Source organism: Pseudopipra pipra, chromosome 3, assembly GCF_036250125.1.
Source record: "Pseudopipra pipra isolate bDixPip1 chromosome 3, bDixPip1.hap1, whole genome shotgun sequence".
NCBI lineage: Eukaryota > Metazoa > Chordata > Aves > Passeriformes > Pipridae > Pseudopipra > Pseudopipra pipra.
Genome location: NC_087551.1, coordinates 83,197,308 through 83,216,742, shown reverse-complemented (window position 1 = coordinate 83,216,742; position 19,435 = coordinate 83,197,308). Strand labels below are relative to the sequence as shown.

Below are 19,435 nucleotides of genomic sequence, written 5' to 3'. Positions count from 1 at the left end.
ATATTTCATCATCACTTTAAGTACTGAATTTGTTAAATATTATTCTCTCCTGGAATAGCTGCATCAGCTGGTAGAAACACAATGCACTCATTCTTTCTAGGAAGGTTAAAGAAAATAGTTTTTTTAAAAAACACACTATATCATATTACCTCACACAGAGATTCATTATGTTATTTAAGCTCTGTTGTCCAGTTCTACAATCCAAAACAGTAAAGCAAACAGTATCACATGAGCACAAACACGACTCAACCCACTAATCCCCCCAAACCCAGTTTGCTTATGATGAACAGTGACTGCAGTGGCAACATAATCAAATATGCAACACCACTGCAAATGAAAGATACACAGATTTGGGAAAATACTGATAAAACCAGTAGTTTTTATTAGTTTAAAATTAGGTACTAAAAAGCCTCCTATTAATTTTATACAGGTGTTATGATGATAACCAAGAACTTTGGCTATTTGATGTAGGTCAGTCTCATGTTTCAAACAGAATACTATCAATGGTACTGGAAAACAATTAAATAGAAGAGTTTAAAGGGATGGTTCTAGTTAATCTGTGCTGCCATATGGGAAACAAAGGTTTTATTTATAGTCTGCTTCAGCCACTCACGGGATTCAGAGTTACATTACACATATTTCAGAGCCCAGAATATGCTGTATTAAGTTCTGGATCAGTATCAAAAAAACGCTCTTAGCCTGATGAACCAGTGACATGTAGGATTAGAAGATGGCTCTGCTAGAGAAAGGAAGCAAGACTACAATGACACCTCCTTACTCAGCGCCCGTGTCGTCCCATGTGTCGTGTGTGTCCTCTGTGCCCTGCAGGCTAATCTCAAGTTGTAGCAAGACATAAAAGGTAAATACTCCATAACTATCAGAACTTCAGATACTGCACAGCTCTGATATTAACTGGAATACCTTCCAGTTGCTTAGGCTAGTCATAGTTCATATGGAAATCACATCACAGGGCTCCTTGGGAAGCTCAGACATCTAAAACACGTGCCCTCAGTCATTTGTGGGCAAACTCACAAATGCAGTTGCCCACATGCTTACTTAGAGGACAAGTTTCTTTTAGAGAACTCAAAGACAGAGAAAAATCCCTATACCAAAAATTAATTCCTAATCCCAGGCATACTAACCAGTAAGTTAGAAAACTCTACTTGAAAATGAGGAACTCTAATGCAATGAGGAAAGTAAAGAACAGCACTGCCATTACTTCTCCTACACTTCTTTCTCATTTCCTTTGTTGTCCTTAAGATCATAAATTAGAACCTCATTTTAAGAGCAGATTTCATGAGACCCTCTATTTCTCATAAACAAGTATTATGAACTACAGAAAGAGAGCACACAGAACACTAATTCTTCTTATATCCAGATGATTTAACAATAACTGAGCTGCACATTCAAAGTAAGATACCAGGAGGTCTAAAAAGAAGTGGAAAAGAAGAAAAGAGAAACCAGCCTAGCTGCTTCCATTACGGCTGTTAATACCAGAAGAAAGAATTCATCCTAATTGCATGGAAACCTCCAGCATGACTGACACTGCCAGAATGATGGGATTCAGTGTTGCAGCCACAGCTACCAACAGAAGCCAAGGGCAAGACAGAGCAAAGAGTACAGGGAGGAGTGCAAAAAAAAAAGAGAAGACTAGCTGTAGAAACACAGGCAGTGGAAACAGAACCGAACAAAGTGAGAGAAGACAGTTACCTCTTAACTTTTCAGCAAGTTCCTGGAACCAGACAGAATACCACCTACCGAAGCAGAAACCACTGATGCATTCCAGCTATTACACAGTTATATGCCTTACACTTTAGTTCCTGCTTGATTTTAGCAATTGTTCTACCAATCTGAATTTAAAAATAAAAGATAACACTATTAAAAAAAGAAATGAAGAACCTCATAATCTATCTGATACAAATTAATAGACAAAGACTCATCATGAAGCAAGAAGAAAGGTGTCAGGTAGGAAGCAGCTCTGGGAATAGTCCGTGTGTCATGTCTTAATCAAATCCACATCTCACTTCATTGTAGTGTGCACAGAGTTAATAGCAGGTGAGGAAGAGACACAGTTGCTTTCCCAGCTTTCTTGCAGTAAGCAATATAAAGAGAATAAAGAGGCAAAGACACATTAGAGAATCTGTCTTCTATTTTATAACACCGTGTTTCATGGTATCTTAAATGCTGAAGTGGCAATACAAAGAAATGTAAAAAAGGGAAAAGATAGATTGTAATTTTACCCAGGAGCTGAATGTTACCACCCACTGCTGAAATAGGAAACCATGACCTATTCCAGATTTCTTTTCATGGCAGAAGACAAAGATGGAAGAATGAGGATTCACTAGAGGGTGAAAGGAAAAACAAACGGACAACTTATATTAGAGCCCAGCTGTAACTAGGCTTTGCCTCATACCTCATCAGCACTGTAAACAATTCTTTCACCTCCTTTCCACAAGTACTACAAATTGAAGAACTTCACTGGAAAAAAACCAGAGATATTTCACTAATTCTGACAACAACATGAGAACACCTGAAAAGCTGCCATTACTCCTCCATACCATGGTTTCAGCCTGGTACTTTCCCTCCACAAAGGGTTTTTGGAGCCACATCTCAGAGACAAGTCTTTAAGTATTTGCAAGAAAAACATAGATTACTGATACAGATCTCATAACACACTGCCCAGGGCATCCGACTGCTATTTTGGGGGCCTGACTTCTTCTAGGACAATTAATTACACTTCAAACACAAAATGCCTGTATGAGAGGGTAGGCAATTCAGTTCTAGAGTACATCCCGGCCAAAACAGAAACGTATCTACAGGAAAAACTTTATTCTAATTCCTGCTGTGCTAACTAACATGACCTTACATTTATTTTAAAGGCATCTAGGAGACTCTGCATATGAGTATTTTTTACTAGTACTGTGGCATCAGAAAGCATGCTACTATTCATTCCAGAACTTTTTTATCACAAGACCTCTCCTGAATAATGCAAAGTAACTTGCTGCATTTAAAATCAGCTCCACAAATCATTCTTATTGCACAGAAGATATTCCAAAACCAATTTCATTTCAGTTTACCCAGCAAGCCTCCTTGTCCACGTTCTACACAAAAACCACAGTAACATGCAGACCCTTGCTCCAAACTTCTTTTCATATACTCTCTTTCAAACCAAGATAAATTCACTCTCCTAAGTCATCTGCTTAGTGATAAACATCGCAAGCTACTCCAACACCTTCCTTTCTCCCTTCCATCCCCACCTTGTTTTAGCAAAACCAGTAGAATTTGTGTCCTACTTAGTAGCTGGTGCTGATGACCACAAAAGATTCTGCAAATTAGAAAGCACTCTGATAGCTTCAGGGGACATATGAGTGTATTAAATCCTTCACTATTTCACATGCAATAGGGACATTTTTACCTGCAAGATGAAATAAGCTTGAAATAAAAAGGCCAGCTCCCTGATTTAAAAAAATCCCTCCAGCTGCTTTGAAGCAAAATGACCAATGCCTTTACCTGATTAGAATTGACAGAGATTGACTGAATCTTTCAGGGGATTAATGCGTTTGTCTTTCAAATCCCAAGACCCAGATTCTAATTCGATCACAAATAAAATGTCTGCTGCGATGGCACAGCCTGTAGTACAGTTCTGTTTTGGTAGGGTGGGAAAAGTTTTAGAACAAATACTTAGAGTTGCACTTTATAGCAAACATGAATCCAATGTAGAATAGGGCATCTGCTAACTTGTTCCTGATAGAAAATTACTGTCATGTAAGGAAACAGTATGAAATGTTTATATACACAAGGTTTTCTGTCATTTAGTGTAAATATATTTTAAAGTTTCACCTTGCAAGGACAAGAAACACAATAACTTATTATGTATGCACGTATGTATATGTGTGTGTGTATATATATACACATATATATATATGTAAAAATGATTGAAATTGCCCTGAGGTACCTACCTTTGCAGGATGGAAATATTTACATGGGAAAATTAACAAGAAATACACACATAAATTCTCTGATTCTTTTTTTCAAAGGAAGAACGAGAGCAGGACCAGTGAAAAGCACTGAATATCCTGCCTGATAATGTCCAAACAGAACATAATTAACCTATACTGAAACATAGATGTCAAATGAAGATGTATTTCAATATGTAAGGTTGCAGTGATGGTTAGTATTAAAATCGCGAGGAACTTCTGTGAAACATAATGCAATTGTTTCAATACACAAACACTGCTGTTAAACGTGGTTTAGAATTTCCTTTTCAACAGAAAGGATTTTAGATGGTTCAATTTCCTGCATACTACTTAGCCTATGATCAATTTTTTTTCCTTTCCTCTAGAAGTTCAAACTTTAAAAATAAGCAAACAAATGTATAGCACAGTCATTCTGACATTCACCAAGAGAAATCCTGAAACAGTACAATGGTGACTATCCCTGCTTTTAATACTCGTTTTAGGGGAAAATATTACATTACTAAAATACATGATTTTTGAGATTCCCTGCATTCATGTTAGATTCAAAAATCAAAACTCAGATAGTCTTTATTTTTACTTTTACTATGTATTCTTTAGCTATAAGGTCACTACTCACTAATTTATCTGGAGAGACTTTCGAAGTTATTAATAGCTATTGATACTATTCTCAGCGCAAAGACACTTACAGTGCCAATCCAGCACATCCATCTGTCCGATTACATTTCCAAAGACACTGCAGAAATAATGGCAACCGTTTAAAAGTAGTTCTGTGAAAGCTCTCTGCAGATCACGCTGTTTACTTTAGAAGAAGTCCTCTCAAAGCCCAATCTCAAGTTTAAGAAAGATTTCCTTAAATGAGTGAAATTTTAAATTCCACGATATGAGGAAGGCAACCCAATATTAGCTAGTTGGAGCACTGTTCTATGAACTACAATATTTTAATTATCTAAGAATTTCCCATGTCTTGTTAGTTACACTATCACTGTAATTGAAGGCCCTTACAAAATGAAAACCTGTATAAGAAAACATGAGAAACAAAACTTTACACACCTTAAAATGTTTACAAAGCTTTCACAGAAGATTGTTTTGCAGTACTTTATTGTCCCATTCTCCCCTTTTCTTTCTGGCTACAGATAAATACTCTATACAGCATACTTTTCTTTCTCCATTTGTATTAAAAATACTGTTTCAGTCATGTAAATATTTACAAGTGAATACAAGGTTCACTGTGGCTACACAACCACTGCAGACTGGCTCAGTTGAAAGTAAACTTGAAAAAGCACCTACCTGATTAGACCCTAGGCTTTTAAACTGATGATGATGATGATGATGATGAACGTATCAGAACAATTTAGAAGTACATTTACTGTTACCAGTTTGTAGAGATTCCAAGAAAAAACCCTCAGTCTTTGACTAACATCTCAGAATGTACAAATGGAACAAAGCCAGCTGAAGCTTAGCCTTTATAACAGTATGTGACTAACTATATGGGCTGCACTGCTTGAGACTGAAGACTGATAGAGAAGCACCACTGCAGAGTAAAAACTGAGAGTCCACATATTTTTGGATCGAACATCTATAGATGTTAAAAATTTCTATGCACTTATTTATTATGATTTTAATAGACCAGTTCATATGGCCCAAAATTAATTATTCTTTTAAACATCTTTAGTGTTTAAATTAACTTACCTGCTTTGATATTGATTATTAATTGCACATATTGCACCCTAATCCTCAAATCATAGAATTATAGAATCATTAAGGTTGAAAAATACCTCCAGGATCATTGAGTCCAATCTTTGACTGAACACTGTGTCAACTAAACCATAGCACTAAGTGCCACATACAGTTTTTTCTTGAACACTTCAAGAGATGGTGACTCTACCACTTCCCCAGGCAGCCCTTTCCCATGTCTGACCACCCTTTCTGTGAAAAAATTCCTCCTGATGTCCAAACTGACATTCCCCTGGCACAGTTTGAGGCCATTTTCTCTTGTCATGTTGCTAATTATCTCAGTGTATCAAGTTTATTTATGAGAAATCCTATGACAGTAGATTGAAGCTATCGCACAAACTAAAATTACATGCCTATAGCCTCATCATTGTTTCAGTCAGAAAAATTCTCTATGTCCTCCGAGGCAGGATTGTGCAGACAGATTGCTACAGGAAAGCAAAACAACTGGGACACAAGAAATGTCCAGTTTAAGCTTCTTTCTTACCTATCATACTTGGCAATGTCTGCAGTCTTCTGGCCCTATGGATATTTCTAAGGAGTCTGACAGGGTCAAAGATACCTGTGCCTAATTCAGGAAGATCCAGCATCATTTACAAACAAAGGCCATGAAACTTCCCTTAACACATATATTAGCTAAGCAATCTTAGAAGAATTTCCTGTTTTAGCTTTTTTTCCACTTCCTTTTCAGAAGTGGAAAGCCCAGTAGAACATATAGCAGTTTGCTGTAAAACGTTAACTAGACCCACTGCATAAATTTGCTCTCTAAATCCAAAGGAATTAGGATTAAACTTTAATTAGTTTATTATACTTTTCTCTGCTAAACTGAAGAGACCTTAAAAATCACATAGTTTCAACCACCACCACGGGCAGGGACACCTTTCCCCAGACTGGGTTGCTCAGAGTCCCATCCAACCTGGTCTTGAACACTTCCAGGGATGGGGCATCCACAACTTCCCTGAGCAACCTGTTCCAGTGCCTCATCACCCTCACAGTAAAGAATCTAGTCCTATGTGTGTTACTGGTAAAGCTAAGGATGACATGCACAGGATGGATAAAGGTTCCCAAAACCTGGAACAAAAAAGCATAACAGGTGACCTGGTTTAAGTAATTTTTTTTTTAATACAGAACAGAACAGTACAGAGAAAGCAAGTTTACTTTGATCTTGAATAATGAGTGGAAATAACTGAGTTATGTCCTCAAGTTTTAACTAGTTAAGAACAAACTAACTTGTTTGGGTCAAGAACAAGAGACATCAAAATTTTATGGCAAAGCACTGTTGCTTTAACAAGCCATGAAACACAAAACTAAGGTGCAAGAATAAGAATATTCAGCCTGAAGCACAATTAATAATGAAAGCACTTACTCTGAAAATCAAAACAACGAAGCCCACAGATCCTAAGTTTGCAAAGATGTATGAATCCTGCTGCACTCAGAAATGAGAGACACCTGTCCCAGCACCAAAAGGACTGCAAGACAAGACTAACAGGTATGAACTATAACCAGTTGTGGTTTTGTGGCTTTGTTTTGAATTTCAGGGCTTTGTAATGGACCACTTAGTCTTCCTTAAAGCTATATACAAAAACATAAAATCAAAATGCCACACAGCTAAGAACAATGTCTCCTGCAGCTAATGAACAACTGTGTAATATGCATGTTTCATAAACTTCCATAAAGTAACAGGAATGCCTTGCTGTTAAAAGGCCAGATGTATTTTATCTACCCTTCCCATTATTCTAACTAGCATTCTAGTCATCTCAGGACTCCCATCATTCAATCATTAATACCATATTTTCTTTGCACCTGTATTTAGCAATTACAGAACCTACTTGTTTCAAGACAAGAATAATAATGGAATTATTATGAAGTTCAAGAGACACAGCTATTTAACATCAAGCTAATTAACATCAGATTTTCAAGTCTAAAGAGATTACTTTGCTCAAATTATATTTGATTTATCTCTTCCATTGATTATGACTACTTGTGGGGACAGTGCAAATGCTCTGTTTCAGGGAATAATAAAAATATAATCCTCATCGAAGCTTACATAAGATTTGGAAGATAGAAGAATGCTTCATGCCTTGAGGGCTTCTGTTTGTCAAATCTTACTTTTCCAAACATCACAAATGCAAGATGCATTCCCAGTGCAGTAATACCTGCATGCCTTTTCTTAAACATTGTATGTTACAGAATAAACAGAAGAAAACAAAAAAAATCCCCAATCCAGGCACAAGATGCAGTTTTATAAACTAGTTGCAGACTTCATGATCCAGTCCATGTCTGTGTAGTTCTAAAGCAATAAAAGTACTGCATAAAACTTTCCTTCTACAGTGATTTCCTTACTGAAACTTTTACTCACTCTTCTCTGGTTTCTGCCAAAACTATTTCTCAGACCTCAAACTGGAGACGTCATTACTGCACAGAAAAGCGTTGAGGTTTGGTCCTATGAGAATAGTTGTAGGGGTATCAATAAGCAGCAATACAAACACAGGATTTATGCATATTCAATGTTGCAATAACAGATTAGGCTATTGGCCCATCCAGGATTTTATAATGCTGAAGGGGATGATCATAGAATATGATTATCTTCTCCATAAACAGATATTTTTATTAGATTTCCTCAGTTTAAATCTAATCCATGAAAAATGTGAAGGATTATTAACAACAGTTTAATAATAACTCTGCAAGGCCTTATCCACTGTAGAGACATGTGTTACATACTCAGCATACACGAGACAGTAAATTGAGCACTGATACACGTCTTGCTAATGTGCTAACACAGCGGAAGGATAGTGATGCTTAACTACACTGCAAACATAAACAACTTACATTGCTGCTCTTGTAACACAGAATAATTTAGGGCTGCAGATGAATATTTAGACACTTGCAGATGCAGTTTCGAGCATGTATGAAAACCAGCAATGGCAAGTGAAATCTACCTCAAAATAGAAGAAAGCTACTGGAGAAAATTTGCAATAAGTTGCACAGAAATGTCTCTGATAAACTACCTGTTTTTTCTGTTTGCATCACCACGAGAATGCTCATCACTTTGGTTTTACAGAAGGATGAATGAAGAGGGAATTTTGTTTTGATTAAAAACTACAAAAGGAGTTATTGAAATGCATTAGCTCTTCAAAGTTCAGAGGTAGAAGTATTTTTTACAGTTGTGGGATACATTAGGTCTTCTGTGAGCCTAACACAAATACATCAGTCAAAGCCTCCAAAGAAAAACAACTCTCTAAACACATTTAGAACTTAATTCCTCAACATGCCTTTAACATCTTTGTTAATGACAAATTAGGGGTGAAGAAACCAACAGCATAAAAAGAGACTAATTTTGAAATGTTGATTTTCAAAACATGAACTGAATGCCAAAATGTTTTTAACCCAAAGATGGTGAAAAGAATGATCAGTGTCTGAATCTTTCACTAAGTATACAGTAGCAAAATCATCAGTTTGGCAGCTACGTAATGTCCATGCCCCAACAACTGCTACAACTAAGTCTCCTCACTTCCACAGTCGTGTTACCTTCCATGGTAACACACGGTCCCTAAATCTAAGCTTCTCTAATGGTTTCTGAAATAAAGTTTCACTCTTGATCAAAAATTCATGGATCACCAATATGGAGATTAGACAGTATAGAAAAAAATCTGACCTAAATATCAAAGCGGTACTCTGTGCGTGAGAATTTCTATTGTGCACATCTGTTCTCGGCAAACCACTAAATATTAAACGCAAACAAAAATATGGTTATGAAGTCTCCTATTTAAAGCCGAGCTACTCAATTTAACAGCTGTATTTCCTACTTCCTTTTTTTTTCTTCAGAGTATCTTAAAGACAATGTGTTACAATGATACTCTAAGAATAGAAGGGCATAAAATATTGGCTAGAGAGATAAGATTTCCTGGCTTAATAGAAAAAGATATGGTTGATAAATTCCCTTCTTCCAGCAACATTCTGTGAGCATTCAGAAAGAAATAAGACAACCTCTCATATTGGTTAGAATTGGGAGAGGGAAACAAGGAGATGTTGTCTATAAGCAGATAAAAAACCCCGAAACACCATGGTCAAACATGTAAACTAAGCATAACATATACAAGAGCCGGAGGAAGACACTTTAGAGATACAGCCGAAAGAGATAAAAAGAATAGGAAGATGTGATAGAAACAAACCAAACAGTCAAGAGTTCATGATTATGTTGAAAGAGAGGAGTACATGTGGGAGGGGGATGGATGAAATGAAATAGGAATGCAGTGGTTTGACCCTGGCTGGGGACCAGGTACCCACCAAAGCCACTCAATCACTCCCCTACTCAGCTGGACAGGGGAGAGAAAACAGAAGAAAGGGCTCATGAGTTGAGATAAGGACACAGAGAGATCACAGATTATTGTCATGGTCAAAACAGACTTGACTTGGGGTAATTAGCTGAATTTATTACCAATCAAAATCTGAGTAGTATAATGAGAAGTAAAATAAATCTTACGAACAACTTTCCCCAACCCCTCCACTCCTTCCTGATTCTCTGCCTCCTCCCTGCCAATTGCACAGAGACACAGGGAATGGGGGTTACAGTCAGTTCATCAAATGTTGTTTCTAACGCTGCTTCCTCCTCAGAAGGAGGAGTCCTTCCCCTGCTCCAGCATGGGGTCACTCCTACAGGAAACAGTTCTCCACAAACTTCTCCAGCCTGAGTCCTTCCCACAGATTGCGGGTCTTCACAAATTGATCCAGTGTGGGTCTCTTCCACAGGGTGAAGTCCTTCAGGAGCAGGCTGCTCTCTAGGGGTCTGCAAGTCCTGCCAGTAACCTGTCCAGCATGGGCTTCCCACAGGGCCACAGCCTTCTTAAGGCATCCACTTGCTCTGGCATGAGATTCCTCCACAGGCTGCAGGTGGATCTCTACTACCCTGTGGACCTCCATGGGCTGCAGGAGCACAGCCTGCCTCATGATGGTTTTTCCCATGGGCTGCAGGGGAAGCTCTGCTCTGGCACCCGAAGTACCTCCTCCCCCTCCTTCACTGACCTCAGTGTCTGCAGAGTGGTTTGTCTCACATATTCTCACTCCTTTCTTCTCTGGCTGCAATTACTTCTGCGCCATTTTTTTTTCTCTTCTTAAATACGTTACAGAATCACAGAACAGACTGAGTTGGAAGGGACCTTAAAGATCATCTAGTTCTAACCCCCCTGCCATGGACAGGGCCATCTTACACTAGACTAGGCTGCTCAGAGCCCCACTCAACCTGGCCTTGAACATTCCCAAGGATGGGGCATTCACAGCTTCTCTGGACAATCTGTTCCAGTGCCTCACCACACTCACAGTAAAGAATTTTTTTCCTAACATCTAATCTAAACCTATTCTTTTTCAGTTTGAAGCCATTCCCCCTTATCCTGTCACTACATGCTCTTGTAAAAAGTTTCTCTCCATCTTTCTTGTAGTCTCCTTTCAGATACTGGAAGGACACAATTAGGTCACCCCAAAGCCTTCTCTTTTCCAGGCTACACAATCCCAATTCTCTTAGCCTTTCCTCATAGGAGAGGTGCTCCATGCCTCTAATCAACTTGATGGCAAAACTGCAACCCAAACTGAGGTAGCTTATTCCCCCTCACCTTCCATGAGAGAAAGATAAACTAGCTCATGCTTATCTTGAGATCCAAGCACACACAGAGGGTGTTAATACAAACCATGCCACACTCAAATCATCTCCAGGTTTGCCTTGCAGCTACTTATTGCTTAGTCTACAATCTAGATTGTAGCACTCAAAATCCCAACAGAGCTGACACTTAGATCTCTGCAAGCCTGAATTTCAGAGCTGCCTTCATTTGCCACAAGACCTTGAAGTTCAGATGCTCAGAAGCACTTGAGTCTTGACAACATTGAGTATGCTTGTACCCACTTGTCACCTAAATGAGACCTGGTAACTATATACTCAGCATCGACATCCTCCTAAAAAAAATGTCAGTCAGACAGTCCCATTCAAAGAGTTCCTTATGAAATACAATGGTAGCTAAAATTTAGTTTCCAAATACAGCTTGAGAAAGCAAAGGCCTGTCATATATTTACTAGTCAGAGAAGTCCTATCTCATGGATCAGATCTGTCCTTTAAATCACAATGCGCCAACTTCTGTTCTCCAGGCACACTCCAGTCATACCAACAATCTTTAAAAGCCAAAGGTCTCATTCTTTTAATGGCCAATTCTTTTTAGATAAATAAACTCTCATGTAGCTCCAGTTTTTCAGGCCATTCAGGCATTCATTCAACCCCACTTGCCTTACCTCAAAAAACTCTTCAGTACACACAACAGCCTTTTCTCCTCCCTTTGTCTTGCATCCTAGCAAATTCTTCCTCTCAAAGTTGTCTCCATATACACTTAGAGCCTTTTCATTCATTCACCTTTTATCTAAGTGCTCTCTTAATCCATGTGAATCAAGTAACTCCAAAAACCTGTCTGGACTGGCAAAGGAAAAAGTGGAGTTTTGCCTCACCCATTCCTCATGGCTCCTGATCTACAAGACCTTAAAAGGAACTACATCCTATGCTTCCTACACCTTCCTCTACTAATTGTCTTTATGCAGCCTTTGACAATCTTCCCTGGTTGCACAGGACAGTACAGCACAGCTGCCTTGAATACAACCTCTTTTGGTCTGCCATAGCTATAACCATAGCCCTGCTACATGTCTCTTCACACTGAGCACAGAATAAATACAGTGACTACTACAACCAACTTCTAGTCAAGTTACTCCAACTAGAGAAGCTACCTTATGAGCAAGAGTTCCGACACTATTCTTGATCAATTTACGCAACCAGTGGAATTTGCTTCGTGCCACAGCTGTTTCAACTGCTCAAGGATTTTTCACTTCTGGTTGTAGTATGTGGCTCCAGGACCACATATCGATTTGCACCTCGCTAATGGCGTGCAGCCTCAGCTAAGAAATATGATTTACTGAGAACTCCACAACAGCAATTTACCGTGTGCCACAATTTTAAGCTTCTAGTTATTTGGCCTTCTGCAATAGGTACTAAGGTCACGCAATCAGTTTGGTTAAATTCTGCATAAAGCTGTTTTCCCATCTTTTTCCATGGATTCTCCTTTAGGAGTATTTATAATATCTGATTTCCTTCAAAGATTTCAAGACACACTTTCTACACAGCCTTAAAATGAATTTCCAAAAATTATGTTCTTGTGATTTTGTCTACACACTTCCTTTTGCTTTTGGATTGTGCTGATGAGTGTTCAAATGGAATTATGTATCACATTCCTGCTGGTGCTCTTTGAAGGCTTTTTTCTGTTTAGTGTCTTTGCTCAAGCTGAGCAGGTGGTCCCCACAACTTCTCCTTCATTTTAGGAAAGAGAAGTTTTCCACTCACAACTCAGCTCCTCATCCACAATGTTAACTTTGCTTCATGCTACTCCCTCATAATCGAGTTCTTGAAGCCTGGTGATCCAAAACCTCTAAGCAGACGTTTCCATTTCAGTAATGTACTTTTCTGAATGATGTTTTCATTTCCAAAGATGCTTGGTATCTGTTTAGTTCTGATTATGTCTTTCAAGTGCTGTAATATGATAAAATCTCCTGGTGATGAAATGTGGGTGGTATTTCCCTCAAACACCCAGCAAATTGTCTTCAATACCAACAGCTGTTTTTTCGTCACTAATAAATAATTTTTTCATCACCTCCCTCCACTGACAAGCAATTAAATGTGAAACAAACCAAATAAACTGGGATGCTCCTATTGCTCAGTTTGGTTGAAAGCAGACTCATATGATCTAGTCTTTAACATTCTTTACTTCTGAGTGCTGGTTATGCCACAGGTTTTTTTCTTTGTGTTTATGTCACAAGGCAGCCAAGCCCATTTACACTGCTTCTCCAGTTTTTGGTGTGTTCCTGTCTAATCCTTGTGTTTTACCCTGTCACAGTCACAGATGGAAAAAACTGTTCCCTTGAGAAATTTTTCCCAAGGAAATTGTATCTGCAAGACAAGTATCAAAAATCACCAAGTCACCATTCCAAATCACCAAGTCTAATGCTCAGCCATCCATCCAAAAGCTTAGGAACACATTCTGCTTTGTTTCTGTGAAATAGGCTTCTTGTACCTTCATCTCACCATTCTCTCTCCCCCCATCATCACTTTCTGAGGAACTTTCACTGGGATTCTACTTGCCTCCAGCTTTGGCACAAATACTCAAATACAAGGGACTACTTGCACTCAGAGTGTTCTGCTAACCACCCCAATGAGCCTTCCTCAAGCATAAACATTCAGGATCCTGTCCGCCATAGTTGGTTTCTCCATGGGGAAATGAATGAGGGAAGAAGAAACAAGTTTTGTTCCGGTTCTGTTTCCTGGACTGAAAAAGAAAATGAACCTGAACTTCTTGGGCATTCTTAAAGATCTTCCTGGCAAAAGTTTTTATGGCAATCTGTATTCCCATGAAAGCTGTTCCACTGATTCACTCTTCAGGCAAGCAGCTGTGAATTTCCCATGTTTTCTGTCCTCACTGTCTTATGCTCCTGACCCAACTGATAAAAACTACAACTGATATTGTTCCTGAACAAGATGCTACATAGAAGACTATCCTACCACTAAAGTGAAAGTTTGCATCTTTCTCCTCTCTCCTTTCCTACTGACGGAAAAAGTCTGTAATCTTATTAACTGCAACAGCTGTAAATAGTTGCTGTTCCAAAGTAGTCCCAGCTGGCCCGGGATGGCCCTGCCTCCTTAAACTCTGAGCTCCAAGAACAGTCATTCTCACCCAAAGTCAGTAAAGCCTTCTGCTCTTTAGCTCAATATATTCAAATTAACTAGTTCCTCTAAATAAATCTTTTTGTACAGCGTTTCACAAATCTCCTTTTCAAGCCACAGTCTCCTATTCCCCCTTCCCAACTGTCAGTGGTCTCTTCACCCAAGTTTTGAAATTTCCACATTCTTCTTTCCTGGATTGTGTCCTGAGTTATTATCTTAATAGTTCCCCTGGACACAGCCTGGAACCTCCCTGAAAATCACTTGCTCAGTCATCTAATCATATCCTAAATCCTTCCTGGCAGATCTCACCTCAACCAGCTACTCGAGCTGAGAGAAAGAAGGAAGCCCTGCCCTAGCTATTACATGGAACCAGTCCCATGCCCTTACAGAAATAAGGGCATGGAATTCCTAGATCATCCTTCCTGATAGTAACTATTCTTCCGACCACCTTTTTTTTTTCTTCTGATGACTACCAAGACCATGTTTTTGACCTTTGTATCTCTCCTTGAAGTTTACGGCTTCCTAAATTATATCCTTCAGCCTCCTAGGTGAATATACAGCTACAATAGATTTTTAGACACAGTCAAGTAAGGAGAGAAAAAAAAATAATTTTTCAACAAATGAACAAGCAAAAACATTAATGTAAGGCTGAAAATGTACTTGATAATATATATGGGGAAAATGGTACAGAACACTAATATACCCAAATGCAAGATCTAAAAAAAAAACCTCCAAAAAACCAAACCCACAAACAAAACAGCTTTAGACAGCATGCTTAATGCTGAAAAAAAAACTGTGACATCATTCAAACAAAATCCAGTTAGGCTCATCATAAAGAACCCTTTCGGGGTTCTTTTTAGTCTCAGAAAAGGTCAGTTGCTTTTAAATAGTACAGAGCAGGGGAGGAAAAAGATCAAATCCTTAATGTGCAAAAATAAAGCAGCACAAAACTCAGTGGGACATTCTGGCACAGTTCTACACAAGTCTCATCACAGGAGTCTGAGGCAGCAGGAGAAAACACCTGCTGGCAGGACAATCCTGCTGAATACTAAGAACAGGGCTAAAGACAGATGGGTGTCCAATAAAAAATGGAAGTGGGAACTGGAGAGAATAAGTGTAGGAGTCGCAGTGGGAATAAAATTTCTTCACATTTTGTTGTGTAATTTTGCTGTGTAGTAGTGTTTCAGTATGATTTATTGTGTAATGCAATTGCATAGCATCATTTGTTGAGCAACTTTGCTGCGTGGTATAGTCTTTTATTTAATGATATTGAACATTAGGCAATGGTCTTGCATGCCATAATTTAAGTTTTCTGTTGAGCAATATCACTGTCATAGCTCTTGACACAAAGGTGAATTGCATGAATTCACATAACAGTGCTGAATTCATGATTTGAACATATCATAAAATGGTTGGGTTGGAAAGATCCTTAAATATCAGCTAGTTCCAACCACCCTGACAGCGGGCAGAGACACCTTCCACTAGACTTTCAAAGCCCCATCCAACCGGTCTTGAACACTTCCAGGGATGATACATCCACAACTTCTCTGGGCAACCTGTTCCAGCGCCTCATCACCCTCACAGTAAAGAATTCCTAATATCTAATCTAAACCTGCCCTCTTCCAGTTTGAATCCATTACCCCTTGTCCTATCACTACATGGCCTTGTAGAAGCTCCCTATCCACCTCTCCTGTCACCTGTCTTTAGGTACTGGAAGGATGCTATATATTCACTCAGACATGGCAAATGGAGACAATTATTTTTGTCTGAACAAAGACACATGCAGAAAAGCAGCAAATTGAGTGGAACTTAATGCATTAAGAAGTTATTTCACTGAAAAGCTACACAGCATTGCCTCATGAATGACATTTTCTTATCCAGAGCTACCTTGTGACTACAATGTGAGACATTACATGTTTTGCCTATCCATATCTGACCGTAATCCCTTCAGGACCTTGGTTTATGTACTACTGGGTATAAAGCACTGTAGTATGTTTTTCTGCTCTGTCCAAAACTAGCCTTGCAAGAACCTGCTGAAATTCAGAATTTGAACAAGAAACGCTCCACCTCTTACACAAAACAGGACTGATTATTTCATTACAATGGAATCCTGTGTTAACAGCAACACTACCGAACTTAGAGCAAAAATTTAAAATTCTGCACTAGAAAATTAGTAAGACTTAAGCATATTTTAGTTGCCATCAAAATGTAGTCACCCTACTACTACTTAACATTCTGCAAAGAGGAGAAGAAATGAAAGTTTGCTCTATATGTAGTATCACTGTCAGTTACATTATTGTTACATTCTTTACATTTACTTGCTTTTTCATCCCCCTCCTTTTTTTTTTTAGTTTTTCTCTCATCATTTTTGCTTACAACGAACATGGTCTATGTACAGACTTAAATAACATGTTTGAAGTTCAGGAAACATATCAGAAGTTGAAGTATTTTTTCCAAAGAAATCAAGTAATTCATAAGGATATCAACTTTGTACTCACATCTATTTTTATATCCATCTGAAAATGCTACTGATTGGCTAGAACAGCATCTCTTTCACACATTACCTGGCAGTCTACAAACAATGGTATGTTGCAAGAGGCAGAGAAAGAGAGCAAACACTAGTAAATTACAATGCAGTGCTGCTGCAAGCATTTTTATTTGCTCTCGTATTCTGGCAGTTGTTAAATACAGAAAAGAAAAATACGCATGTAGGCTTAATTTTTAAAATATGGCAAAACACGTTATGGGAAGGCAAATTGTGGAAAAAAGTGAGCTCCTTCCATCTATAACATAAAATTAATTTATTATCTGACAGATGGCAGAAAAGAGGGGGGTGGAAAAGCAAAGACTGCTGATGCAGTGAGCTCCCCGTCTGTAATGAAGGCCCCACATTTCCACTCACCACACTGCCACAAAACACGTCCATAGTTGCATTCACTCTGGTTTTGCTCTATATGTTTTTAGGTTTAAATCAAAATAGCCTAGACCTCATCACTGCGTGGACAACTAAAAAAATGAGGAGAACATCCAGAGAAGTGATCCTTCTGTCAACTGCCCATGCCTACTCACAATATGAGCTATGAAAGCTGCAACTCCTTTCATTTGACCAACGAGACAGAGCCATTCACGCTGACCAATAACACCTCCAGAGCCACTAGTCACTGCAGCAAATTACCACCTCGTTTACTGTTCCAACACTGAAAGCTGCTTTTTCACATTTCTCCATATTCCAAGACATTCTCTCTTCCTTCTGCATCTTCCACATTGCAGTCGTGGAATGCAATTACAGAAATGGAGCATATTAAAAATGAAAAACAGCAAAACTGACCCAAACACACTTAATAAAAACCAAAAAGCTTCAGCATTGACGGTAATAATCGTTTCCTCATTTCGTTTGCTTAACTCCACGCGATGCCGGCACGGGGCTTCTGCCGGCACGGCACCTGCCGCAGAAGCCGGAGGCGGTCTGAGCTCCGGCACGAAGTACCGGAGGGCCTCGCTTACCTCCGACATCAGATTCCCGTATGACCACCCCAAGGCACACCGCGGCGAGAGGGAACCAGAGGAGCCACGGCTCTGGGAAGCGGATTTCGCTCCGTCCAGCCCGCGGGCGCCCGAGGGACACCCTCACCTTGCCACGACGCGATGCCCCGCGCACCCCGGGCCCTTACCCGGGATTACGGCGGATAAACAAACGAAGCACCCAAGATCACCCAGAAGGGCGAGGAGGAGAGGCGGGTGCGGGGGGTCCCGGGGAGCCGGAGCGCCCTCCACGTCTCCCCGGAGACGGAGCCATTTTGAGCCGCTGCGCATCAGTGGCAGCGGGCGGGGGGCGCCGGGCACGGCGATGGCGGGGCCGGGGCCGCCCTGGCGCGTTACCTCGGATGCTCCAGGTCCAGCGGTAGAACTCGAGGGTGTCGTTCACCACGCTGGACACGAGGCCCATGGCGCTGGGGGGCTCGGCGGCGGCGGCACCCATGATGAGCAGCAGCAGCAGCGGCGGAGCCGGCAGACCTGTCTCGGCGCGTGCGTCCGTACCTCTGCGCCGGGGCTGCTGCTGCTGCTGCCCCTTCTACAGCCGGGGATGTGATTTAAATCTCTATCTCTCGGTATCTTCCCTCCAGACTCCGCCTCGCTCCCGTCACCGGCTCCCGTGCCCCGCGGGCAGGGTGGAGGGCGCGGAGGCGGGGGGCGGCGGCGGCTCCGCGGCTCGGTGCGCAGCGCCCGGCGCGGTGCGGAGCCGAGCGCAGGGAGCCGAGCGCAGGGAGCCGAGCGGCGGCGTCACGTGGCCGCCGTCCCGCTGCCCGCCGGCGGCGCCCGCGGGGTGCGCGGCCGCACGGCCCCGCACGGCCCGGCCGCGCAGGCGCCCCGCCGCCCCCGGCGCGAGCAGGTGCGGGGCGGCGCGGGGACCCCGCTCCTCCCTCACCGAGTGTGCGGGGCGGCGAAGGGGAGCGTCTTGACTTAGCTGGGCTTTTTATTTTCAAATAGGATTTGGTTTGGTTATTTTTTTACCATACGGGGTAAAAAAAAAAATAAAATTCAGGCAGTTCTTACTGCCTTTCTTCCTGTTCGCTTTGTAGCAGTTTGGATTTTCCTTCTCTCTTCCCCCCTCTCACTCGCTCCCGACGGACATGCCGAGGCACCGGCGCTCGCCACGCTCGCGTTACATCCATTTGTGCGCACCGAAGTATCGGCTTTTCTGCTTCTGCAAGGAGCCTCCGCTAAAGTCCCTTCTCCTCCCAGCACGGATAACACCAGCAAGGGCAACGGGACCTCGCTACCTCCCTGCCCCACCGGCTGGTGGCACTTCCCTGACCAGCCTCCTCCAGGCGCCATCCACGCTCTCCCCCCATCTGCTGCACCAAGGCCTGTATATTCGCTCCATGGCGCAGAGAGGTTTTCCCTGCCCAGAGCCTTGCTGGGTGCTACAGCAGAAGGAGCATCCATTCGGCACCCTGCGTTTCAGCCCCAACGAACCCCCTTCCTG

At 41.0% G+C, this 19,435-nt stretch overlaps 1 protein-coding gene across 2 annotated transcripts in view; it reads right to left on the bottom strand.

Annotated features, from left to right (window-relative positions):
• ELOVL4 (ELOVL fatty acid elongase 4) overlaps positions 1-18,691 on the bottom strand; it is a 32,697-nt gene extending 14,006 nt beyond the window's left edge. Inside the window, exon 1 of one of the 2 annotated variants that reach the window (XM_064650075.1) lies at positions 18,328-18,691. In XM_064650075.1, the coding sequence (XP_064506145.1) occupies positions 18,328-18,427 (100 nt within the window). In that variant the 5' untranslated portion in view covers positions 18,428-18,691. The other variant, XM_064650074.1, reaches the window with a different exon arrangement.
• Positions 18,692-19,435: the final 744 nt, after the last annotated feature.